General features: G+C 41.7%; 2 protein-coding genes across 4 annotated transcripts in view; one reads left to right on the top strand and one right to left on the bottom strand.

Moving 5' to 3' along the window:
* Window positions 1–3,232, bottom strand: part of abhd6a (abhydrolase domain containing 6, acylglycerol lipase a) — a 44,362-nt gene extending 41,130 nt beyond the window's left edge. Inside the window, exon 1 of one of the 3 annotated variants that reach the window (XM_071337023.1) lies at window positions 3,110–3,232. The gene's annotated coding sequence lies outside the window, so the exon portion shown is untranslated. Of the gene's footprint in view, window positions 1–2,973 lie in introns of all 3 variants that reach the window. The other 2 variants (XM_071337022.1, XM_071337021.1) reach the window with 2 other exon arrangements.
* Window positions 3,233–8,693: 5,461 nt separating this feature from the next.
* On the top strand, window positions 8,694–26,805 carry LOC139536454 (deoxyribonuclease gamma-like). The gene is made up of 8 exons (XM_071336992.1): window positions 8,694–8,990; window positions 12,564–12,652; window positions 14,460–14,552; window positions 18,034–18,146; window positions 18,380–18,492; window positions 22,836–22,993; window positions 23,277–23,373; window positions 24,501–26,805. The coding sequence occupies exons 1-8, from the start codon at window positions 8,826–8,828 to the stop codon at window positions 24,567–24,569; spliced, it is 897 nt and encodes a 298-aa protein (XP_071193093.1). The 5' UTR covers window positions 8,694–8,825; the 3' UTR covers window positions 24,570–26,805.
* Window positions 26,806–27,030: the final 225 nt, after the last annotated feature.

The following is a 27,030-nucleotide window of genomic DNA, read 5'->3' as shown; positions in this document are numbered from 1 at the left end:
CTTACAGTCCATGGTGGCAGCAACAGTCCTGAACCTAGTTTACAGTCCATGGTGGCAGCAACAGTCCTGAACCTAGTTTACAGTCCATGGTGGCAGCAACAGTCCTGAACCTAGCTTACAGTCCATGGTGGCAGCAACAGTCCTGAACCTAGTTTACAGTCCATGGTGGCATCAACAGTCCTGAACCTAGTTTACAGTCCATGGTGGCAGCAACAGTCCTGAACCTAGTTTACAGTCCATGGTGGCAGTAACAGTCCTGAACCTAGCTTACAGTCCATGGTGGCAGCAACAGTCCTGAACCTAGTTTACAGTCCATGGTGGCAGCAACAGTCCTGAACCTAGTTTACAGTCCATGGTGGCAGCAACAGTCCTGAACCTAGCTTACAGTCCATGGTGGCAGCAACAGTCCTGAACCTAGCTTACAGCCCATGGTAGCAGCAACAGTCCTGAACCTAGTTTACAGTCCATGGTGGCAGCAACAGTCCTGGGACCTAGCTTACAGTCCATGGTGGCAGCAACAGTCCTGGGACCTAGCTTACAGTCCATGGTGGCAGCAACAGTCCTGAACCTAGTTTACAGTCCATGGTGGCAGCAACAGTCCTGAACCTAGCTTACAGTCCATGGTGGCAGCAACAGTCCTGAACCTAGCTTACAGCCCGTGGTAGCAGCAACAGTCCTGAACCTAGTTTACAGTCCATGGTGGCAGCAACAGTCCTGGGACCTAGCTTACAGTCCATGGTGGCAGCAACAGTCCTGGGACCTAGCTTACAGTCCATGGTGGCAGCAACAGTCCTGAACCTAGTTTACAGTCCATGGTGGCAGAAACAGTCCTGGACATAGCTTACAGTCCATGGTGGCAGCAACAGTCCTGAACCTAGTTTACAGTCCATGGTGGCAGCAACAGTCCTGAACCTAGCTTACAGTCCATGGTGGCAGCAACAGTCCTGAACCTAGTTTACAGTCCATGGTGGCAGCAACAGTCCTGAACCTAGTTTACAGTCCATGGTGGCAGCAACAATCCTGAACCTAGTTTACAGTCCATGGTGGCAGCAACAGTCCTGAACCTAGCTTACAGTCCATGGTGGCAGCAACAGTCCTGAACCTAGCTTACAGTCCATGGTGGCAGCAACAGTCCTGAACCTAGTTTACAGTCCATGGTGGCAGCAACAGTCCTGAACCTAGTTTACAGTCCATGGTGGCAGCAACAGTCCTGAACCTAGCTTACAGTCCATGGTGGCAGCAACAGTCCTGAACCTAGTTTACAGTCCATGGTGGCATCAACAGTCCTGAACCTAGTTTACAGTCCATGGTGGCAGCAACAGTCCTGAACCTAGTTTACAGTCCATGGTGGCAGTAACAGTCCTGAACCTAGCTTACAGTCCATGGTGGCAGCAACAGTCCTGAACCTAGTTTACAGTCCATGGTGGCAGCAACAGTCCTGAACCTAGCTTACAGTCCATGGTGGCAGCAACAGTCCTGAACCTAGTTTACAGTCCATGGTGGCAGCAACAGTCCTGAACCTAGCTTACAGTCCATGGTGGCAGCAACAGTCCTGAACCTAGCTTACAGTCCATGGTGGCAGCAACAGTCCTGAACCTAGTTTACAGTCCATGGTGGCAGCAACAGTCCTGAACCTAGTTTACAGTCCATGGTGGCAGTAACAGTCCTGAACCTAGTTTACAGTCCATGGTGGCAGCAACAGTTCTGAACCTAGTTTATACAGTCCATGGTGGCAACAACAGTCCTGAACCTAGCTTACAGTCCATGGTGGCAGCAACAGTCCTGAACCTAGCTTACAGCTCATGGTAGCAGCAACAGTCCTGAACCTAGTTTACAGTCCATGGTGGCAGCAACAGTCCTGAACCTAGCTTACAGTCCATGGTGGCAGTAACAGTCCTGAACCTAGTTTATACAGTCCATGGTGGCAACAACAGTCCTGAACCTAGTTTATACAGTCCATGGTGGCAGCAACAGTCCTGAACGTAGCTTACAGTCCATGGTGGCAGCAACAGTCCTGAACATAGCTTAGAGTCCATGGTGGCAGCAACAGTCCTGAACCTAGTTTACAGTCCATGGTGGCAGCAACAGTCCTGAACCTAGCTTACAGTCCATGGTGGCAGCAACAGTCCTGAACCTAGTTTACAGTCCATGGTGGCAGCAACAGTCCTGAACCTAGTTTACAGTCCATGGTGGCAGCAACAGTCCTGAACCTAAATTACAGTCCACCCTAGTCATTTTCCACACACACACAATTGTAAACACACTGGTGCTTTAGCGGTGGGTCTTCAGGTGAACTGAGATAATTAGCACAGAGATCCTACAGCAGCACACAGTGCAGTAGTGCATCTCATACAGGACTCCCAAATGGCACCCTATTCCTAAAAGTAGTGCACTATGTAAGGGAATAGGGTGCCAGTCCTGGTCTAAAGTTGTGCACTATGTAAGGGAATAGGGTGCCATTTGAGTTTAGTTATGTAAAAGGGTCAGCTCTGAGCAGACCACTAAGAGCTAAATGACATCAATTGGAAACTGCAGTCATTCACCATTGAGGAAACTGTGCAGTGTATTCATCCAATCCCCTAGGGGTGTCGACTGTCTATTGTTCTGTAGAGAAACCGTCGACTCATGTTTCAGGACACACTATGAAATTATTACGTATTATCACAATTTCCCAATAAAAACTATTGAAACAAAATAATTATGTTACTTCCTGTTTTTTTTTTTTACACATCAGACACACGCATATAACAATCAGATCAGGTGCCGGAAAATAGCCAATAGCCAGAAAAACACACCGCGATCGTCATAATAGATCTCACTAATATCCTCACTAATATGGTTATCAGTAGGCTAATCGGCCATCTTTAAAATGTAAACTCTCAGGTGAATAGGCTTGTCTTTCCTGGCCGGACATAGAATCTGGCTACACAGTATCAAATACATGCAATTAATGGCTACAATCAGTTCTGTTACCGTACTGTAGGCTAGACTTCGGTTGTTACAATGAAACACTCCTCTCGCTCTCTCCCTCTTCTCTTCCTGCCGCCGAACCTGCTCAATCAAAGTCTTTCTATGAAAATACCCGAGTAATCTTCACCGAAAGCCTTACATTTCTATCAGCTGACTCTTCACCTAGAGATGTCATGAAGCAATGTTCACTGAGATATGTAACAACGTTTCATCCATCTTAAAGGGAAAGACGATAAAAGGGGGAAAAAAATACATAAAATGACTGCCGACAACAAGTCAAGGAAAAGGAAGCGGACCAATTTTTAAATTTTTTGGAAGCTCGACTAATAGAGAGGGAGACAGATCCACTTTTATGTCAGTGTTTGACCGAAGAGGGTCGTCAGAAACGCGAGAGAACAGCCAAAGCCAGTGACATTAATGCACTGTCTCAAACACAGATACAATTTAAGTACGGGGAAATGTATTTGTGAATGTTTATTTAAATTATGTAGTATACCAGACACCTACTTATATTTTATTATTCATGTTCAAGTGATAATTGATGTCTTTCCTACCATTTCAACCCAAACAATGTATTTCATTGTGTGTTGATGCATTTACAGTTGAAGTCGGAAATGACTTAAATGTAAATGTAATGTAAGTTTACATACACTTTAGGATGGAGTCAGCAAAACTCATTTTTCAACCTCCTCACAAATTTCTTGTTAACAAACTATAGTTTTGGCAAGTCGGTTAGGACATCTAGTTTGTGCATGACACAAGTAATTTTTCCAACAATTGGTTACAGACAGATTATTTCACTTATAATTCACTATATCACAATTCCAGTGGGTCAGAAGTTTACATACACTAAGTTGACTGTGCCTTTAAACAGCTCGGAAAATTCCCAAAAATTATGTCTTGGCTTTAGAAGCTTCTGATAGGCTAATTGACATAATTTGAGTCAATTGGAGGTGTACCTGTGGATGTATTTCAAGGCCTACCTTCAAACTCAGTGCCTCTTTGCTTGACATCATGGGAAAATCAAAATAAATCACCAGATACCATCACATCAACACTGTGCTAAACTGTTCATGCCAGAAAAATAATCGAGTCATTCTATTTATACACCAGATACTTACAAATGGTTGGTTACACAAATAGCATGAGGGAAGACTTGTGTGAAATGGGGCTTTGTTCACAAATCAATACTGTCAAGACAATCAATACTGTCAATACTGTCTCAATACAATCAATAGAGTCAATACAATCAATACAAGCAATACTGTCAATACTGTCAATACAATCAATACTGTCAATACTGTCAATACAATCAATAATGTCAATACAATCAATACTGTCAATACAATCAATAATGTCAATACAATCAATACTGTCAATACAATCAATACTGTCAATAATGTCAATACAATCAATACTGTCAATACTGTCAATACAATCAATACAATCAATACTGTCAATAATGTCAATACAATCAATACTGTCAATACAATCAATACTGTCAATAATGTCAATACAATCAATACTGTCAATACAATCAATACTGTCAATAATGTCAATACAATCAATACTGTCAATACAATCAATACTGTCAATAATGTCAATACAATCAATACTGTCAATACTGTCAATACAATCAATACAATCAATACTGTCAATAATGTCAATACAATCAATACTGTCAATACAATCAATAATGTCAATACAATCAATACTGTCAATAATGTCAATACAATCAATACTGTCAATACTGTCAATACTGTTACTACAATCAATACTGTCAATAATGAATAATGAAAATGAATGAATAATAAAAATGAAGAAACTACACTATGAAACAAAGATAAATTACATAAAGAAGGATAGTAAAAATCTTTGGAGCATGTTAAAATACATTTTGGGAAAAAAGGCAAACTCAGCTCCATCATTCGTTGAATCAGATGGCTCATTCATCACAAAACCCACTGATATTGCCAACTACTTTAATGATTTTTTTATTGGCAAGATTAACAAATTTAGGCATGACATGACCGCAATAAATGCTGACACTACACATTCAAGTATATCTGACCAAATTATGAAAGACAAGAATTGTAATTTTGAATTCCGTAAAGTGAGTGTGGAAGAGGTGAAAAAATTATTGTTGTCTATCAACAATGACCAGCCACTGGGGTCTGACAACTTGGATGGAAAATTACTGAGGATTATAGCGGGCAATGTTGCCTCTCCTATTTGCCATATCTTCAATTTCATCCTATTTGAAAGTGTGTGTCCTCAGGCCTGGAGGGAAGCTAAAGTCATTCCGCTACCTAAGAATAGTAAAGACCCCTTTACTGGCTCAAATAGCCGACCAATCAGCCTGTTACCAACACTTAGTAAACTTTTGGAAAAAATTGCGCTGCTCTACCTTCTTAACAGCACTATCAACAAGGCAGGTTCTGCAGGCCCTAGTTTTTATCTCACCTGGACTACTGTTCAGTCGTGTGGTCAGGTGCCACAAAAAAGGACTTAGGAAAATTACAATTGTCTCATAACAGGGCAGCACGGCTGGCCCTTGGATGTACAAAGAGAGCTAACATTAATAATATGCATGTCAATCTCTCCTGGCTGAAAGTGGAGGAGAGATTGACTTCATCACTACTTGTATTTATGAGAGGTATTGACATGTTGAATGCACCAAGCTGTCTATTTAAACTACTAGCACACAGCTCAGACACCCATGTGTCAGGATTTGGCCAGGATTGTTCAGGTTTTGGTCACTAGATGCCCCCATTGTGCTTTTTTGACCCTTTTGTTTTTTCCCTTGTTCCAGTTATTATTTGCACCTGTGCCTCATTTCCATTGAAAGTATTTAAACCCTTAGTGTTCCTCAGTTCTTTGCTCTGTGTTTGTATGTTAGCACCCATGTAACGGTCGTCATAGTCGTTCTCCTCCTCAGACGAGGAGGAGCATGGATCGGACCAACACGCAGAGTGGGTAGTGCTCATGATAATTTATTAAATCGAAACTGAACACTAACATGAAACAAAATAACAAAATGAATACAACCGACAACAGTCCCGTGTGGCACGAATACAAACACGGAAACAGGTCAGGAACGTGACAACCCAGCCCCAGCCATGCTGTGAACATTTGTTTCTCTAGTTGGATTTTCTTGAGGTACTCTGGTTTTGTTCTTGTTTATTTTTGATTATTTTTTTGAGGTTTGTTTTTTCCCTGCTGTTCTTACCACTTTGTGGATTTTCCTTGTGTCTTGGAGGATATACATTTTTTCTCTTGGAATTACTTTTGACGTTGTGGATTTATATTTTTTGCCTGAAGATCTTTTCCTTTTTCCTTTATTAAATCACCGTCTCTGGTACTGCTGTGTCTGCCTCATCTTCTGGGTTCTGCCGACTATTAGTGGCTCAGTTTACTAAGTGACTGTTTCTCACACCGGAGACCCGAGTTCGTAACCTGGTCCTGACACCATGCATACCCCACAAGACATGTCACAAGAGGTCTCTTCACAGTCCCCAAGTCCAGAACAGACTATGGGAGGTGCACAGTACTACATAGAGCCATGACTACATGGAACTCTATTCCACATCAAATAACTGACGCAAGCAGTAATGGAGATCCATAATAAACCCCCAGGAAGAGTAGCTGCTGCCTTGGCAGGAACTAATGGGGATCCATAATAAACCCCAGGAAGAGTAGCTGCTGCCTTGGCAGGAACTAATGGGGATCCATAATAAACCCCAGGAAGAGTAGCTGCTGCCTTGGCAGGAACTAATGGGGATCCATAATAAACCCCAGGAAGAGTAGCTGCTGCCTTGGCAGGAACTAATGGGGATCCATAATAAACCCCAGGAAGAGTAGCTGCTGCCTTGGCAGGAACTAATGGGGATCCATAATAAACCCCAGGAAGAGTAGCTGCTGCCTTGGCAGGAACTAATGGGGATCCATAATAAACCCCAGGAAGAGTAGCTGCTGCCTTGGCAGGAACTAATGGGGATCCATAATAAACCCCAGGAAGAGTAGCTGCTGCCTGTGGCAGGAACTAATGGGGATCCATAATAAACCCCAGGAAGAGTAGCTGCTGCCTGTGGCAGGAACTAATGGGGATCCATAATAAACCCCAGGAAGAGTAGCTGCTGCCTGTGGCAGGAACTAATGGGGATCCATAATAAACCCCCAGGAAGAGTAGCTGCTGCCTGTGGCAGGAACTAATGGGGATCCATAATAAACCCCAGGAAGAGTAGCTGCTGCCTGTGGCAGGAACTAATGGGGATCCATAATAAACCCCCAGGAAGAGTAGCTGCTGCCTTGGCAGGAACTAATGGGGATCCATAATAAACCCCAGGAAGAGTAGCTGCTGCCTTGGCAGGAACTAATGGGGATCCATAATAAACCCCAGGAAGAGTAGCTGCTGCCTTGGCAGGAACTAATGGGGATCCATAATAAACCCCAGGAAGAGTAGCTGCTGCCTTGGCAGGAACTAATGGGGATCCATAATAAACCCCAGGAAGAGTAGCTGCTGCCTTGGCAGGAACTAATGGGGATCCATAATAAACCCCAGGAAGAGTAGCTGCTGACTTGGCAGGAACTAATGGGGATCCATAATAAACCCCAGGAAGAGTAGCTGCTGCCTTGGCAGGAACTAATGGAGATCCATAATAAACCCCAGGAAGAGTAGCTGCTGCCTTGGCAGGAACTAAGGGAGATCCATAATAAACCCCAGGAAGAGTAGCTGCTGCCTTGGCAGGAACTAAGGGAGATCCATAATAAACCCCAGGAAGAGTAGCTGCTGCCTTGGCAGGAACTAATGGGGATCCATAATAAACCCCAGGAAGAGTAGCTGCTGCCTTGACAGGAACTAATGAGGATCCATAATAAACCCCAGGAAGAGTAGCTGATGCCTTGACAGGAACTAATGGGGATCCATAATAAACCCCAGGAAGAGTAGCTGCTGTCTCGGAAGGAGCTAATGGGGATCCATAATAAAGCCCAGGAAGAGTAGCTGCTGCCTTGGCAGGAACTAATGGAGATCCATAATAAACCCCAGGAAGAGTAGCTGCTGCCTTGGCAGGAACTAATGAGGATCCATAATAAACCCCAGGAAGAGTAGCTGCTGCCTTGGCAGGAACTAATGGGGATCCATAATAAACCCCAGGAAGAGTAGCTGCTGCCTTGACAGGAACTAATGGGGATCCATAATAAACCCCAGGAAGAGTAGCTGCTGCCTTGGCAGGAACTAATGAGAATCGATAATAAATATAATCTCAATTCAAAAAGCAACACCACACGACATAACGCGTCGCCTGTATTTGAGCTAGATAGCTTCCTGCCTCTATGCTGATAGACCTCTCACCACATCCTAGAGAGAGACAGAGAGACAGCGAGAGAGCGAGAGAGTGCGAGAAAGAGAGAGAGAGAGAGAGAGAGAGAGAGAGAGAGAGAGAGAGAGAGAGAGAGAGAGAGAGAGAGAGAGAGAGAGAGAGAGAGAGACAGAGAGAGCGAGAGAGTGCGAGAAAGAGAGAGAGAGAGAGAGAGAGAGAGAGAGAGAGAGAGACAGAGACAGAGAGACAGAGAGAGAGAGAGAGAGACACAGAGAGACAGAGACAGAGAGACAGAGACAGAGAGAGAGACAGAGACAGAGACAGAGAGAGAGAGAGAGAGAGAGAGAGAGAGAGAGAGAGAGAGAGAGAGACTCTAGCCAATGTTACAGAAGATATGTGTGATGTCTTTTTTTAATCATACATCTAAAAGGAAGTGTTGAGTTTCAGATAGCTTAAACACACACACAGCTGCTACTACTACTACTCCTGGCTCTCTGTACCCTCAGCCAGTCTGTTGTTGACCTCTCAGTGAGCATGTCGGGTGATGATAGTGTTTGGAGGGTAGTGAGCTGGATGGTGCTGGGCATGGTTCTGGGGCTCAGTGGTCGGGGCTCAGCCCTGAAGATCTGCACCTTCAACATCCAGTCCTTTGGAGAGAAGAAAATAGAGAAGCAAGAGGTGGTTGATGTCATATTGGCTGTAAGTAGTCTACATTTATTTAGTTTAAACCAAAATTACGTGCCAAATAGCACCCTAATACCTATGGGCCCTGGTCAAAAGTAGTGCACTATGTAGGAAATAGGGGGGGGGGGGGCAGTTGGGACAAAGCCTAAGAAAGTAGTCAGAAGCAGTGAGTATTGAAGTACGATGATTTGAGCTTCATTGCTCTGTAAATAATATCAAGCCGCTCTACTTACATTTCATCATAGTAATGCTACCGCTAACATTGGTTAGCGCAGCACTCAGTCCTTCTGTCAAGGTCCTTCGTGTAACAGACAACAGATCAGTTAGTAACATTTAAGAGAAGGGGGGGGGGGGGGGGGGGAAACACAACTATTCCATTGAGGACTTAAACATTTAGAGGAAACCCAAAGCCTGCTACAAGGGGAATTGTATTTTTTATTTTATTTAACATTACAGACGTTCTCCAATAGACCTATTACCGTCTCCATGTTGTTCAGGACACTACATGTGCTCATTTTACTGATGTTTTTATACATCCATGTAACACTTCATGTATGTACAGTTGATGTCGGAAGTTTACATACACCTTAGCCAAATACATTTCAACTCAGCTTTTCACAATTCCCGACATTTAATCCTAGTAAAAAATCCCCTGTCTTAGATCAGTTAGGATCACCACTTTATTGTAAGAATGTGAAATGTCAGAATAAGAGTAGAGAGAATGATTTATTTCAGCTTTTATTTCATTCGTCACATTCCCAGTGGGTCAGAAGTTTACATACACTCAATTAGTATTTGGTAGCATTGCCTTTAAATTGTTTAACTTGGGTCAAATGTTTTGGGTAGCCTTCCACAAGCTTCCCACAATAAGTTGGGTGAATTGTGACCCATTCCTCCTGACAGAGCTGTTGTAACTGAGTCAGGTTTGTAAACCTCCTTGCTCGCACACGCTTTTACAGTTCTGCCCACACATTTTCTAGAGGATTGAGGTCAGGGCTTTGTGATGGCCACTCCAATACCTTGACTTTGTTGTCCTTAAGCCATTTTGCCACAACTTTGGAAGTATGCTTGGGGTCATTGTCCATTTGGAAGACCCTTTTGCGACCGAGCTTTAACTTCCTGACTGATGTCTTGAGATGTTGCTTCATTATATCCACATAATTTTCCTTTCTCATGATGTCATCTATTTTGTGAAGTGCACCACAACATGATGCTGCCACCCCTGTGCTTCACGGTTGGGATGGCATTCTTCAGCTTGCAAGCCTCCCCCTTTTTCCTCCAAACATAACGATGGTCATTATGGCCAAACAGTTCTATTTTTGTTTCATCAGACCAGAAAACATTTCTCCAAAAAGTACGATATTTGTCCCCATGTGCAGTTGCAAACCGTAGTCTGGATTTTTTATGGCAATTTTGGAGTAGTGGCTTCTTCCTTGCTGAGTGGCCTTTCAGGTTATGTCGATATAGGACTCATTTTACTCGTCTCTTCTGACCCACTGGAATTGTGATACAGTGAATTATAAGTGAAATAATCTGTCTGTAAACAATTGTTGGAAAAATGACTTGTGTCATGCACAAAGTAGATGTCCTTAACCGACTTGCCAAAACTATAGTGTGTTAACAAGAAATATGTGGAGTGGTTGAAAAACGAGTTTTAATGACTCCATCCTAAGTGTATTTAAACTTCCGACTTCAACTGTATGTAGATGTTGAATCCTTTATAATTTGTGTAGAAACTAGATGTGGTTGTTCCATTTACAGTCTGCCGTTACGGTCTCTTTTGTGGTGCTAACGGTGAGTTTCGCAGTCGCTTCTGCAAACAGTGGTTGACATTTTGAACCTTAGACTCTGTACCGTACATGTTAACTAGTTAGACTAGTTAACCGCAGTGTGTCACATTCATTACCTCACCACTTTAGCGTAATAAACCTATACAGGACCCCTCGGAAACGAGATGGTGCACGTCAAGGGCATCAATCCTGTCATTACAATTTACATTAATAGATAATGCTGTGCATGTACTGTATAGATAATGCTGTCCATGTACTGTATAGACAACGTTGTGCATGTAATGTATAGATAATGATGTCCGTGTAATGTATAGATAATGCCATGCATGTAATGTATAGATAATGCCATGCATGTACTGTATAGATAATGCTATGCATGTAATGTATTGATAATGCTGTGCATGTACTGTATGGATAATGATGTGCATGTACTGTATGGATAATGATGTTCATGTACTGTATGTATAATGATGTCCGCGTAATGTATGGATAATGCCGTGCATGTAATGTATAGATAATGATGTGTATGTAATGTATAGATAATGCCATGTATGTAATGTATAGATAATGCTGTCCATGCAATGTTTGGATAATGCGATGCATGTAATGTGTGGATAATGCCGTGCATGTACGATATGGATAATGCCGTGCATGTACTGTATAGATAATGCTGTCCGTGTACTGTATGGATAATGTCGTGTATGTAATGTATAGATAATGCCATGTATGTAATGTATAGATAATGCTGTCCATGTAATGTATGGATAATGCCATGCATGTAATGTATAGATAATGCTGTCCGTGTACTGTATGGATAATGCCGTGCGTGTACTGTATGTACATCAGTAACACTCAGGATGGTTATTTGATTATTTTATAGTTCCAGTTACTGGTGTGTTTTGTTGACAAAAGCAAAAGACCCCTGAACTGTAGTGTGTAGAAATGCATTCCATGGAAAGCAGAGGTGAGGAAGGTGATTGTACAGATGTTACAACATCCTTCAGAATATGGAAGTAAAGAAGGTGTCCCGACCTCAACAGGACAACCTATTGGTGCAATAAACAAACGAAAGACACCTGAACTGGGTATAAATGTGTCCCATGGAAAGCAGAAGTAAGCAGGGGGATATGGTGTGACAACATTCTTTAGAAAACAGAACAGAGTCTGAGTGAGGTCAGGTTAGCGTGAGAATTGGATCTGTGAGAATACCTATATTATATAACTAATGAAGTACACTCTGTGGTGGACGTTCTCCTCTATGGGAAATTAAACTTCCTGTATATTAAGTACACTACCGTTCAAAAGTTTGGGGTCACTTCGAAATGTCCTTGTTTTTTAAAGAAAAGCAATTTTTTTGTCCATTTAAAATAACATCAGTGAAAATGATAAACTTGAATTAGCGAACACAGCGTGCCATTGGAACACAGGAGTGATGGTTGCTGATAATGGGCCTCTGTACGACTATGTAGATATTCCATTAAAAATCTGCCATTTCCAGCTACAATAGTCATTTACAACATTAACAATGTCTACACTGTATTTCTGATCAATTTGATGTTATTTTAATGGACAAAAAAATTGCTTTTCTTTCAAAAACAAGGACATTTCAAAGTGACCCCAAACTTTTGAACGGTAGTGTATATAATATACAGGAAGTTTAATTTCCCATAGAGGAGAACATCCACCACAGAGTGAAACCCTGGCCATCTGAGGAAGTACATGATGTTCAGTTGAGGTTTCCCATACACATGTACCAGCATCTCTATCCAGTGTACTAAAAGCTGTCTCTATATTGCAGCTGATCGCTCGCTGTGACATCATGCTGGTGATGGAGATCAAAGATCTCAGTGGGAAGGCTTTCCCTCAGCTCATGACCAAACTCAACAGGTAGGGATGACCTGGGCCTGAAAGACACAGTTAAAATAACAATGACTGGTGTGATGGCCAAGACCTGAAAGACATACTCCCCTGTTACAATAACACTAGTGTGTATTAGTCTGGGTGTTATTAAAAAAGTGTTGGGGAAGCTACTCTGAAAATGTAGTTGACCAAACTACCAATTAGAGTGCATTCAGGAAGTATTCAGACCCCTTTACTTTTTCTACATTTTGTCACGTTACAGACTTATTCTAAAATGGATTAAATTGTTTTTCTTCCTCATCAATCTACATAAAATACCCCATAATGACAAAACAAAAAACAGGTTTTTAGACATATCATATTTACATAAATATTCAGACCCTTTAATCAGTACTTTGTTGAAGCACCTTTGGCATTGATTAGAGCCTCAAGTCTTCTTGGGTATGACGCTACACGTTTGGCACACCTGTATTTGGGGAGTTTCTCCCATTTTTCTCTGCCATCCTGTGTTGTCTTGGCTGTGTGCTTAGGGTTGTTGTCCTGTTGGAAGATGATTCTTCGCCCCAGTCGGAGGTCCTGAGGGTTCTGGAGCAGGTTTTCATCAAAGATCTCTCTGTACTTTGCTTCGTTCATCTTTCCCTTGATCCTGACTAGTCTCCCAGTCCTTGCAGCTGAAAAACATCCCCACAGCATGATGCTGCCACCACCATGCTTCACCGTAGGGACATGACATGACACTTGGCATTCAGGCCAAAGAATTCAATCTTGGTTTCATCAGACCAGAGAATCTGGTTTCTCATGATCTGAGAGTCTTTAGGTGCCTTTTGGCAAACTCCAAGCAGGCTGTCATGTGTATTTTACTGAGGAGTGGCTTCCATCTGGCCACTACCATAAAGGCCTGATTGGTGGAGTGCTGCAGAGATGGTTGTCCTTCTGGAAGGTTCTCCCATCTCCACAGAGGAACTCTGGAGCTCTGTCAGAGTGACCATCGAGTTCTTGGTCACCTCCCTGACCAAGGCCCTTCTTCCTCGATTGCTCAGTTTGGCCGGGGCGGCCAGCTCTAGGAAGAATCTTGGTGGTTTCTAAAAATCTGTTTTCGCTTTGTCATTACAAGGTATTGTGTGTAGATTGATGAGAGAAAAAATCATATTTAATCCAGTTTAGAATAAGGTTGTAACGTAACAAAAATGTGGAAAAGATCAAGAGGTCTGAATAGTTTCTGAATGCACTGTACTTAACACTGGAATAATTTAAGATACCCTCAAGAAAAATATAGTTTGCTTTAACTGAAGTTACTTTGAAAAAGTAGTTCATTACATCCAAACTACTTTGTGAAAAAATTATCATATCTAAATCTAAAGTGGCATAGACGACAAACAGCAAGAACAGATCACTTTGGAATCAGATGTGATCACTCTGGAATCAGATGTTAACAGAATGTGTAAATTAGCCTATTAAACACAAAAAAAACGTGTTTCAAGTGAGAATAAGACAGGTCTGATGCTGAAAAAGGACGTTTTTACCTACTTCACCCATATTTTATATTATTTTGGCTCCCAAAAAGTTGTGTGTAGTTAGCTACGGCACTACAGGACAAAACACAGTTCGACTACCACCAAGCTACTGCAGAACGTAGTTACATTTCTAGTTGAATTACATTTAGTTCACTACTCCCCAACACTGTCAATAAAGAACATTAAGTTGTTCATCCATCCATTCATTTGTTTGATGATTCATTCATTGGTTCATTAATGTATTAATTCATCCATTTACCCATCTACTTACCCATCCATCCATCCAACCACCCCCCCCCTGCTCGCTCTGTCCTCTGCAGTGACTACAGCTCCAGGAAGAATGAGTATAACTATGTGATCAGTGACAGACTGGGACGTAAGTCTTACAAGGAGCAGTACGCCTTTATCTACAGGTAAGACTTACAGGGAGTAGTACCCTTTATCTACAGGCAAGTCTTACAATTTTGCCTGTGCTTACAGCTGTATTATGTCAATTTTTATCCAAAAAAAACTATAGTCCTTGCCGATGACAAGCATACTGATAACATGATGCAGCATCACCATGCTTGAAAATATGAAGAGTGGTATATTGTGATGTGTTGTATTTGCCCCAAACATAACGCTTTGTATTCAGGACAAAACGTTAATTTCTTTGCCACATTTTTTGCAGTATTACTCCAGTGCCGAGTTTCAAACAGGATGCATGTTTTGTAATATTTGTATTCTGTACAGGCTTCCTTCTTTTCACTCTGTCATTTAGGTTAGTATTGTGGAGTAACTACAATGTTGTTGATCCATCCTCAGTTTTCTCCTATCACAGCCATTAAACTCTGTAACTCTTTAAAAGTCACCATTGGCCTCATGGTGAAATCCCTGAGCAGTTTCCTTCTTCTCTGACTGGGTGTATTGATACACCATCCAAAGCCTAATTAATAACTTCACCATGCTCAAAGGGATATTCAGTTTCTCCTTTTTTTGATCAGTCTACCAATAGACTGATCAAAAAAGGCATTGAAAAAAAAAAAAAAAAAGAGGCATTGAAAAAGCTCCCTGGGCTTTGTGTTTGAAATTCACTACTCGATTGAGGGACCTTACAGATAATTGTATATGTTGGGGTACAGAGTTGAGGTAGTTATTCAAAAATCATGTTAACCACTATTATTGAACACGAAATGAGTCCATGCAACTTATTATGCTATTTTTTAAGCACATTTTTACTTCTGAATTTATTGAGGTTTGTCATGACAAAGGGGTTTAATACTTATTGACTCAAGACATTTCAGTTTTTAATTTTGTATTAATTTCTAAAATGTTCTACAAACAACATTCCACTTTGACATGATGGGCTATTGTGTGTAGATCAGTGACACAAAATCTAAATGTCATCCATTTTAAATAAAGTCTGTAACAACAAAATTTGGAAAAATTAAAGGGGTGTGAATACTTTGATAAAGTACTTTGATAAAGTTTAAGAATATGACGTTATGATAGCCTGAATGTGAAAGTCGGTTTGGTGTCTCTAGCTTGAACGGTTCAAGAGTTACTATTGGCAAGTGATTTTATGCTAATTAATGTAAATGTAGATAGTTATAGTTGATAAAAGAATTTAGGATAGCCTGCATGTTTTAAAGTTATTGTAGTTTAATTGGCCAAGATGCATGTCCGTTTTGAATAGCTACCTCTGTATTCCTATGGTTCTCATTCAAACCCATGTTAATTTATGCAAATGCGAACAATCTAATTTGGGTCAGTTTGAACATCTCAACATTGTTTTGGAGTTCGTAGCTAAAATGGTGAAAGAGGAGCTACTGTAGGCACAGATAGAACAATGAGACAGATATTTCACTGGATGTATAAATGTGAAGCATCCGGATGGCGTTTCCACTCACTACCAAATATGGTAGTGAGAGGAAACCTACTGGCGGGCAGTGGAACAAGATGGATTTTGGCCGACATTCTGCACATTTTCTCATTAATTAAACATTTGATCACAATACAGTTTTCTGTTCGCAAAACTACAATCTGTTATGAACAGAGTGGACTAAGTTTTGTAGACTTTTACCCTTTACAAAAGTTGTTAAAAATCACGCTGTTTAAAAGGAGTGCAAAGGCGAATTGAGTTATTGCACACGCGCACTTCACAGAGTAGGCGTTCCCTAACGGAAATATGCAGATATGTACTACAACGTGCCAATAGGATATCGCTAGCCAGTGCTTGGCTCTGCCCCCTCTTTGCTTGATCTACTCATTTGTTCACATTGGAAACTTTAAGCTGTGGTCTATCTTGGTTTAGTTGTAAAAAATATTTGCTGTAAGTCTAGAATTATTTTATTGTATTACCATTCAAGTCTATGGGCCTTTTTTGCTATTGAAATGCATGGGGAGCTCATTTAAATATAGCTGTCGTTCCAAAAGTATTAATGCTAACCATTGGAGCGGCAGGTAGCCTAGCGCGTTGGGCCAGAAACCGAAAGGTTGCTGGATCGAATCCCCGAGCTGACAAGGTAAAAATATGTAGTTCTACCCCTGAACAAGGCAGTGTTCCCCGGTAGGCTGTCATTGTAAATTAGAATTTGTTCTTAACTAGTTAAATAACATTTTAAAAACAGTATGACCAAATGTTGCTATGGTGACCAGGGAAGAATCACCAACAAAATCACGTGACTCGTGTAGGTGGTGGAAATGATTATGATTTCAATATTTGGTAAATCTAATTTAAAACTTTAGTTACAAAAATGGAAATGTCCTGAAGAAAATGTGATGTTCTTGCTCCTCTAAGTGTTTTTCATGGTAATTAAAGAAGTGGAGGTGATAAGGTTTTCATAGTTATACTGACGTATTTTGGGTTGGTTTGTAGGTGTGGAGTTATTATTGTGGATTATAACGTTAATGGGCGAGTTGTAATGGTAGTGGTAGTAGTGGTGACTGTGGCAGTAGTAGTAGTAGTGGTGGTAGTTACTGCAGTAGCAGTAGTATGAGTAGTTAACTGTGGTAAATTCTAGCATAAAGCTTTATTGAAGTTGACTCAGTCTGTACGCCCTGGACTAGCAATGCCCTGGACCAGAGCTAGCGCGGACCCTGGACTAGAGCTAGTTAGTGTAGACCAGACCTAGCTAGCTACTATCTATGTCCTGGACACGAGCTAGTTTGTGCAGACGAGAGCTGGCCCAGAGCTAGTTAGTGCAGACAAAAGCTCGACCACAGCTAGTGTGGACCAGAGTTAGACTAGAGCTAATGCAGAACAGAGCTAGCTAACTACTATCTACGCCCTGTACAAAAGCTAGTTAGTGCAGACACTAGCTACACCCTGGACCGGAGCTGGCCCAGAGCTAGTTAGTGCGGACCAGAACTAGACCACAACTAGTGCGGACCAGTGCTAGTGAGCTACTATACGCTCTGGACAAGAGCTAGTTAGTGCAGACCAGAGCTAGATCATTGCTCTTGGGTCTCATACCCAACTCTGTTGCTCGGCAACATTGGCTCAAAACATTGCCAGTGTATCATCAGCTATAAGCAACTCAACACGTTACATGTATCAGTTCCTGCTCTATGATATGGACACTTTGTCAAAATCTTAAGGATTTAGCTTTCTTTTAGACCTGTTATAAACAGACTGTAAAAAAATTACTGTTTTTACAGTAATTTACTGTAAATTCCAAATAAACTTTGGTCAACTTTACAGCAATGTACTGTTAACCCAAAGTTTATTTGTAATTTACATTAACATACTGTACTTCTTTCTTTTCTTCTTTTTTTACAGTAATTTACCGTAATAACAGCAGGATTATTATATATATTTTTTTACAGTGCATGTATGGGCCTGAGAACTGTCACAGACCATAAGTAAAGCACTGAACCAATACTAAAGGAAGTGTGATGACATGTCTTTCTCAGACAGAGGCTGGTGTCAGTAAAGGAAGTGTACCAGTACCCAGACACCCAACCTGGAGATGAGGATGCCTTCTCCAGGGAACCTTTCATCGTCTGGTTCTCTTCCCCCAAAACAGGTCTGACTGAACTAACCAATATATTATTACCGTTAGACTAGATGTTATTAGGGCACGACACTTCACTGCAGCGCTACACTTCAATTACAATTCTTGCTCGCAGTTTTAACACGAAGAAGAAATACCGAATTGGCAAGTTGCTTTAACAGTTAGAAGGCAGTAGATTAAACTGGCATATTGTATCAGAGCTGTAAAAGTTGCTTGGGACAACAAGTATCCCTCTTTCCCTGCAGCCGTCCAGGACTTTGTGATCATCCCGATCCACACCACTCCAGAAACGTCCGTCAGGGAGATAAATGAACTGTACGATGTGTTCCAAGATGTCAAACAACGATGGACCTCAAAGGTAGAGTACGCACACACACACACACACACACACACACACACACACACACACACACACACACACACACACACACACACACACACACACACACACACACACACACACACACCTAGTTTGGTTTGGATTTACCTATTTCCTCTACATACATAAATATATATACACATACATATATACATACATAAATATATATACATACATATATATACACATACATATATACATACATAAATATATACTTAAATATATATACACATACATATATACATACATACATACATATATATACACATACATATATACATACATACATATATATATACACATACATACATATACAGTGGGGAGAACAAGTATTTGATACACTGCCGATTTTGCAGGTTTTCCTACTTACAAAGCATGTAGAGGTCTGTAATTTTTATCATAGGTACACTTCAACTATGAGAGACGGAATCTAAAACAAAAATCCAGAAAATCACATTGTATGATTTTTAAGTAATTAATTTGCATTTTATTGCATGACATAAGTATTTGATACATCAGAAAAGCAGAACTGAATATTTGGTACAGAAACCTTAGTTTGCAATTACAGAGATCATACGTTTCCTGTAGTTCTTGACCAGGTTTGCACACACTGCAGCAGGGATTTTGGCCCACTCCTCCATACAGACCTTCTCCAGATCCTTCAGGTTTCGGGGCTGTCACTGGGCAATACGGACTTTCGGCTCCCTCCAAAGATTTTCTATTGGGTTCAGGTCTGGAGACTGGCTAGGCCACTCCAGGACCTTGAGATGCTTCTTACGGAGCCACTCCTTAGTTGCCCTGGCTGTGTGTTTCGAGTCGTTGTCATGCTGGAAGACCCAGCCACGACCCATCTTCAATGCTCTTACTGAGGGAAGGAGGTTGTTGATCAAGATCTCGCGATACATGGCCCCATCCATCCTCCCTTCAATACGGTGCAGTCGTCCTGTCCTCTTTGCAGAAAAGCATCCCCAAAGAATGATGTTTCCACCTCCATGCTTCACGGTTGGGATGGTGTTCTTGGGGTTGTACTCATCCTTCTATTCCTCCAAACACGGCGAGTGGAGTTTAGAGCAAAAAGCTCTATTTTTGTCTCATCAGACCACATGACCTTCTCCCATTCCTCCTCTGGATCATCCAGATGGTCATTGGCAAACTTCAGACGGGCCTGGACATGCGCTGGCTTGAGCAGGGGGACCTTGCGTGCGCTGCAGGATTTTAATCCATGACGGCGTAGTGTGTTACTAATGGTTTTCTTTGAGACTGTGGTCCCAGCTCTCTTCAGGTCATTGACCAGGTCCTGCCGTGTAGTTCTGGGCTGATCCCTCACATTCCTCATGATCATTGATGCCCCACGAGGTGAGATCTTGCATGGAGCCCCAGACCGAGGGTGATTGACCGTCATCTTGAACTTCTTCCATTTTCTAATAATTGTGCCAACAGTTGTTGCCTTCTCACCAAGCTGCTTGGCTATTGTCCTGTAGCCCATCCCAGCCTTGTACAGGTCTACAATTTATCCCTGATGTCCTTACACAGCTCTCTGGTCTTGGCCATTGTGGAGAGGTTGGAGTCTGTTTGATTGAGTGTGTGGACAGGTGTCTTTTATACAGGTAACGAGTTCAAACAGGTGCAGTTAATACAGGTAATGAGTGGAGAACAGGAGGGCTTCTTAAAGAAAAACTAACAGGTCTGTGAGAGCCGGAATTCTTACTGGTTGGTAGGTGATCAAATACTTATGTCATGCAATAAAATGCAAATTAATTACTTAAAAATCATACAATGTGATTTTCTGGATTTTTGTTTTAGATTCCGTCTCTCACAGTTGAAGTGTACCTATGATAAAAATGACAGACCTCTACATGCTTTGTAAGTAGGAAAACCTGCAAAATCGGCAGTGTATCAAATACTTGTTCTCCCCACTGTATATACACATACATATATATATATATATATATATATATATATATATATATACATACACATATACAGTGGGGAGAACAAGTATTTGATACACTGCCGATTTTGCAGGTTTTCCTACTTACAAAGCATGTAGAGGTCTGTCATTTTTATCATAGGTACACTTCAACTGTGAGAGACGGAATCTAAAACAAAAATCCAGAAAATCACATTGTATGATTTTTAAGTAATTAATTAGCATTTTATTGCATGACATAAGTATTTGATACATCAGAAAAGCAGACCTTAATATTTAGTACAGAAACCTTTGTTTGCAATTACAGAGATCATACGTTTCCTGTAGTTCTTGACCAGGTTTGCACACACTGCAGCAGGGATTTTGGCCCACTCCTCCATACAGACCTTCTCCAGATCCTTCAGGTTTCGGGGCTGTCGCTGGGCAATACGGACTTTCAGCTCCCTCCAAAGATTTTCTATTGGGTTCAGGGCTGGAGACTGGCTAGGCCACTCCGGGACCTTGAGATGCTTCTTACGGAGCCACTCCTTAGTTGCCCTGGCTGTGTGTTGCGGGTCGTTGTCATGCTGGAAGACCCAGCCACGACCCATCTTCAATGCTCTTACTGAGGGAAGGAGGTTGTTGGCCAAGATCTCGCGATACATGGCCCCATCCATCCTCCCCTCAATACAGTGCAGTCGTCCTGTCCCCTTTGCAGAAAAGCATCCCCAAAGAATGATGTTTCCACCTCCATGCTTCACGATTGGGATGGTGTTCTTGGGGCTGTACTCATCCTTCTTCTTCCTCCAAACACGGCAAGTGGAGTTTAGACCAAAAAGCTCTATTTTTGTCTCATCAGACCACATGACCTTCTCCCATTCCTCCTCTGGATCATCCAGATGGTCATTGGCAAACTTCAGACGGGCCTGGACATGCGCTGGCTTGAGCAGGGGGACCTTGCGTGCGCTGCAGTATTTTAATCCATGACGGCGTAATGTGTTACTAATGGTTTTCTTTGAGACTGTGGTCCCAGCTCTCTTCAGGTCATTGACCAGGTCCTGTCGTGTAGTTCTGGGCTGATCCCTCACCTTCCTCATGATCATTGATGCCCCACGAGGTGAGATCTTGCATGGAGCCCCAGACCGAGGGTGATTGACCGTCATCTTGAACTTCTTCCATTTTCTAATAATTGCGCCAACAGTTGTTGCCTTCTCACCAAGCTGCTTGCCTATTGTCCTGTAGCCCATCCCAGCCTTGTGCAGGTCTACAATTTTATCCCTGATGTCCTTACACAGCTTTCTGGTCTTGGCCATTGTGGAGAGGTTGGAGTCTGTTTGATTGAGTGTGTGGACAGGTGTCTTTTATACAGGTAATGAGTTCAAACAGGTGCAGTTAATACAGGTAATGAGTGGAGAACAGGAGGGCTTCTTAAAGTAAAACTAACAGGTCTGTGAGAGCCGGAATTCTTACTGGTTGGTAGGTGATCAAATACTTATGTCATGCAATAAAATGCAAATTAATTACTTAAAAATCATACAATGTGATTTTCTGGATTTTTGTTTTAGATTCCGCCTCTCACAGTTGAAGTGTACCTATGATAAAAATTACAGACCTCTACATGCTTTGTAAGTAGGAAAACCTGCAAAATCGGCAGTGTATCAAATACTTGTTCTCCCCACTGTATATACATATATATATATATATATATAGTTGTAGTCTATCAGTAGTTGTATCATTTCCTAGTGGTTTATCAGCAGTTGAATAATTTCCTATCAATCAAATGTATTTATAAAGCCCTTCTTACATCAGCCGATGTCACAAAGTGCTGTACAGAAACCCAGCCTAAAACCCCAAACAACAAGCAATGCAGGTGTAGAAGTACGGTGGCTAGGAAAAACTCCCTAGAAAGGCACAAACCACCTTCCTAGTGGTTTATAAGTAGTTGTATCATTTCTGTTTTCGCCCGGGTAAAAAAACGTGCAGAGGTAAAGTTAATAATAACAACATACAGTATCTCCCAGAAATAGTTACAAGCTCATATAACTCCACTAGTAAACCACAACAGCCACCGCCAACAGTAGAGCTCAATGTTCTCCATTGTGTGTGATATTTGTAACAATGAGATATTTGTGACAATGAGATATTTGTAATAGTGTGTATTTGTAAAAAAGAAAATAGATTACTATGGGTCTTAGCAGATATAATTTCTATAAATGGTGAACAAAAAAGGCCCTTAAATGACACCTTACAAAACCAAATTTGTGTGCAATGTAAACTGTAATCGGTACAAGATTAAAAGAGATTATTCTGGTGCACAAAAAAATCTCCATTGAGCATGTTTTTTGTTGTTGTCCAATGTACTTTGCACACCTGTGGTAGTTTTCATGCTCAATCTCACATCTCCTTTCTTCAGAATGTAATCATCATGGGCGACTTCAATGCGGACTGCGGCTACGTACCCAAGAAGCAGTGGAGCAGCATCCGCCTGCGGTCTGACAGCAGCTTCCTGTGGCTGACGGGTGACACCATCGACACCACCGTCAAGGAGTCCACAGACTGTGCCTATGACAGGTCAGAGGGCGTTGCCATAGAAACATACATCAGGGGTCGTACAATCATGTGCACGTCCTATGGCTTCCCTTTGAGTGTAACAAATGTGGTTAAGCTTTAAGCTCAGCGGGTTAAAACAGACTTGTAATGTGACCTAGGATCCAACCCGATCAGTATATTGAGCAGGTGCTGGATGTCAACGTAACTGTTCATCAGCCAGAAGGTCATCTTTAGGATTTCTCTTTCTGCTGTATGGTTCTTCTGCTCCTGTCTGACCCCTCTTTGTTCCTCTGTCTGTCTATAGGGTTGTCCTCCACGGGGACAAGATGATCCAGGCAGTCAACCCAACCTCTCTGGATGTGTTTGACTTCAGACAGGCCTACGGACTAACCGAGCTACAGGTATAGCACCCTCTCCTCTCTCTCTCTCTCTCTCTCTCTCTCTCGACAGATCTGAAATGCATCTAATGTAGACTGTACCAACTAGAGATCCAAAACGTCAATGTAAAACAGTATCAGTGTTAAAGCCTCTGATGGTGTCAGTGTTAAATCCTCTGACGATATCAGTGTTAAAGCCTCTGATGGTGTCAGTGTTAAAGCCTCTGATGGTATCAGTGTTAAATCCTCCGATGGTGTCAGTGTTAAAGCCTCCGATGGTGTCAGTGTTAAAATCCTCCGATGGTGTCAGTGTTAAAGCCTCTGATGGTGTCAGAGTTAAAGCCTCTGATGGTGTCAGTGTTAAAGCCTCTGATGGTGTCAGTGTTAAATCCTCTGATGGTGTCAGTGTTAAAGCCTCTGATGGTGTCAGAGTTAAAGCCTCTGATGGTGTCAGTGTTAAAGCCTCTGATGGTGTCAGTGTTAAAGCCTCTGATGGTGTCAGTGTTAAAGCCTCTGATGGTGTCAGTGTTAAAGCCTCTGATGGTGTCAGTGTTAAAGCCTCTGATGGTGTCAGTGTTAAAGCCTCTGATGGTGTCAGTGTTAAAGCCTCTGATGGTGTCAGTGTTAAAGCCTCTGATGGTGTCAGAGTTAAAGCCTCTGATGGTGTCAGTGTTAAAGCCTCTGATGGTGTCAGTGTTAAAGCCTCTGATGGTGTCAGAGTTAAAGCCTCTGATGGTGTCAGTGTTAAAGCCTCTGATGGTGTCAGTGTTAAAGCCTCTGATGGTGTCAGTGTTAAAGCCTCTGATGGTGTCAGTGTTAAAGCCTCTGATGGTGTCAGTGTTAAAGCCTCTGATGGTGTCAGTGTTAAAGCCTCTGATGGTGTCAGTGTTAAAGCCTCTGATGGTGTCAGTGTTAAAGCCTCTGATGGTATCAGTGTTAAAGCCTCTGATGGTGTCAATGTTAAAGCCTCTGATGGTGTCAGTGTTAAAGCCTCTGATGGTGTCAGTGTTAAAGCCTCTGATGGTGTCAGTGTTAAAGCCTCTGATGGTGTCAGAGTTAAAGCCTCTGATGATGTCAGTGTTAAAGCCTTTAAACAGTGTAAGAAAAACAGTGTGTTAAAGCCTCTGATGGTGTGTGTTTGTGTGTTCCAGGCCCTGGCGGTGAGCGACCACTACCCAGTGTGCATCACTGTGAAGGCCGCGCCGAGGAATAAGGGTTAACGTCTTATCCTCGTATAACGGTACCTTCCTGAGGACGTCTCGGTGTCACCCTGGTGGTCTGTGTGCTCCAGAGCCATCAGACCATAAGATAAATTAATCACACCATCATGGTCAATGAGCTGCACTGTGTGCTTCAAGGTTATTATAGGTTTTGTGTTATATATTTATATATATATATATATATATATATATATATATATATATATTATATTTGTTTTTATTTCTATTAGTCATTTTTTTTATTGTTGACTTAATCTTAATCTTTATTGTTGACTTAATTTATTCCATCTGATTTTTCTAAAAACATTTCTATTTGGTTTTGATATGATAGTAGTTTTAGTGTTAGCCTGGGTGGCTAATAGCTAGGAGGCAGGTATGTGTTGTAGGTTGTATTTCTAGAAGTCTCAGACCTAGATTACAGATTATTACAGATTAGATTATTAGAGACCTACACCCAGAGCAACAGACCCAGACCCAGAGCAACAGACCCAGAGCAACAGACTCAGACCTAGAGCAACAGACCCAGACCAACAGACCCAGAGCAACAGACTCAGACCTAGACCAACAGACCCAGAGCAACAGACCCAGAGCAACAGACTCAGACCTAGAGCAACAGACCCAGACCAACAGACCCAGAGCAACAGACTCAGACCCAGACCAACAGACCCAGAGCAACAGACTCAGACCTAGACCAACAGACCCAGACCAACAGACCCAGAGCAACAGACTCAGACCTAGACCAACAGACCCAGAGCAACAGACCTAGAGCAACAGACCCAAAGCAACAGACCCAGACCAACAGACCTAGAGCAACAGACCCAAAGCAACAGACCCAGAGCAACAGACTCAGACCTAGACCAACAGACCCAGAGCAACAGACCCAGAGCAACAGACCTAGACCAACAGACCTAGACCAACAGACCCAGAGCAACAGACCCAGAGCAACAGACCTAGACCAACAGACCCAGAGCAACAGACCTAGACCAACAGACCTAGACCCAGCGCAACAGACCTAGAGCAACAGACCCAGAGCAACAGACCCAGAGCAACAGACCCAGAGCAACAGACCCAGAGCAACAGACCCAGAGCAACAGGCCTAGACCAACAGACCAACAGACCCAGAGCAACAGACCTAGAGCAACATACCTAGACCCAGAGCAACAGACCCAGAGCAACAGACCTAGACCCAGAGCAACAGACCCAGAGCAACAGACCTAGAGCAACAGACCCAGAGCAACAGACCTAGAGCAACAGACCCAGAGCAACAGACCCAGAGCAACAGACCTAGAACAGCAGCACTATGTCTGGGGAGGATGTCAGATTTGATAGTGAAGCAAGGCCTACTGAAACATTACCATCTTCTGGCAGTATTTACCTGACAGATTCAGAAGCTTGAAAAACCCATTAGAAAAAAATCTGAACATAATTTATGTTTTTTATTTTATTTAGTTTAGTTTTGGAATCAAATATAGTTTCATTACAGTTTTAGTTTTTAAATCGAGTTTCTTAATTATATATATATATATTTTTTAAATAAATCGTTTTTTAATGATTCGTTTTAGTTTACTATAATACCGTTGGCGTACCTTGCTCCAGCCAGCACTCAGAGGTTAATGTGTGTGTTTCCTTGTTGCTAGGCGACCAGCTGTGCCTGTGACCAGCTCATTTGAAGCATCTTGCTTTTCTTCTTCTCCTGCTTTGTTTACCACATGGCACATCCTATTACCTAGTAGTATCACATGGCACATCCTATTACCTATTACCTAGTAGTGCACTATATAGGGAATAGGGCCTATATGATTATTTCCTCAGTTGAATGATTAAGTAAAATGATTATTTCCTCAGTTGAACCAGTTTGTGATATGTCATGTAGCAGTGTTCTTTTAAGGAACATTATTTATAGCTAACATATGTCTGTATATCCTATATCAGAGAATATATTTGGTATATCCTATATCAGAGAATATATTTGCTATTTACTATATCAGAGAATATATTTGGTATATCCTATATCAGAGAATATATTTGGTATATCCTATATCAGAGAATATATTTGGTATATCCTATATCAGAGAATATATTTGGTATATCCTATATCAGAGAATATATTTGGTATTTCCTATATCAGAGAATGTATTTGGTATATCCATATTAATGCATACTGTATGCATACTGTATGCATAAAGTATTTCTTTGCCATGTGTTGCTTTGTGATAAACATGCTCAAACATAAAACTAGTATTGTGTGTTGTTTTCATTTGTAATCTTTTCAAACTTTTTTATTTTATTTTTTACAAATGTTATTCTATTCTACAATTGAAATCCCAAGTTTCAAGAACATTGGGAAAAGGCGGCACTGCAAAAATTGTTTTTGAAAGGACAAAAAAAGATTCATTTCACCTTTTTGTTTTTGTCAGGGCAGGCGTTTCGTCAGTTAGGCCTTCATCGGATCATCAAGAGA

Source organism: Salvelinus alpinus, chromosome 12 (assembly GCF_045679555.1).
Source record: "Salvelinus alpinus chromosome 12, SLU_Salpinus.1, whole genome shotgun sequence".
NCBI lineage: Eukaryota > Metazoa > Chordata > Actinopteri > Salmoniformes > Salmonidae > Salvelinus > Salvelinus alpinus.
The sequence above is the reverse complement of the archived record's forward strand: the minus strand, read 5'-3'. Positions and strand labels throughout refer to the sequence as shown.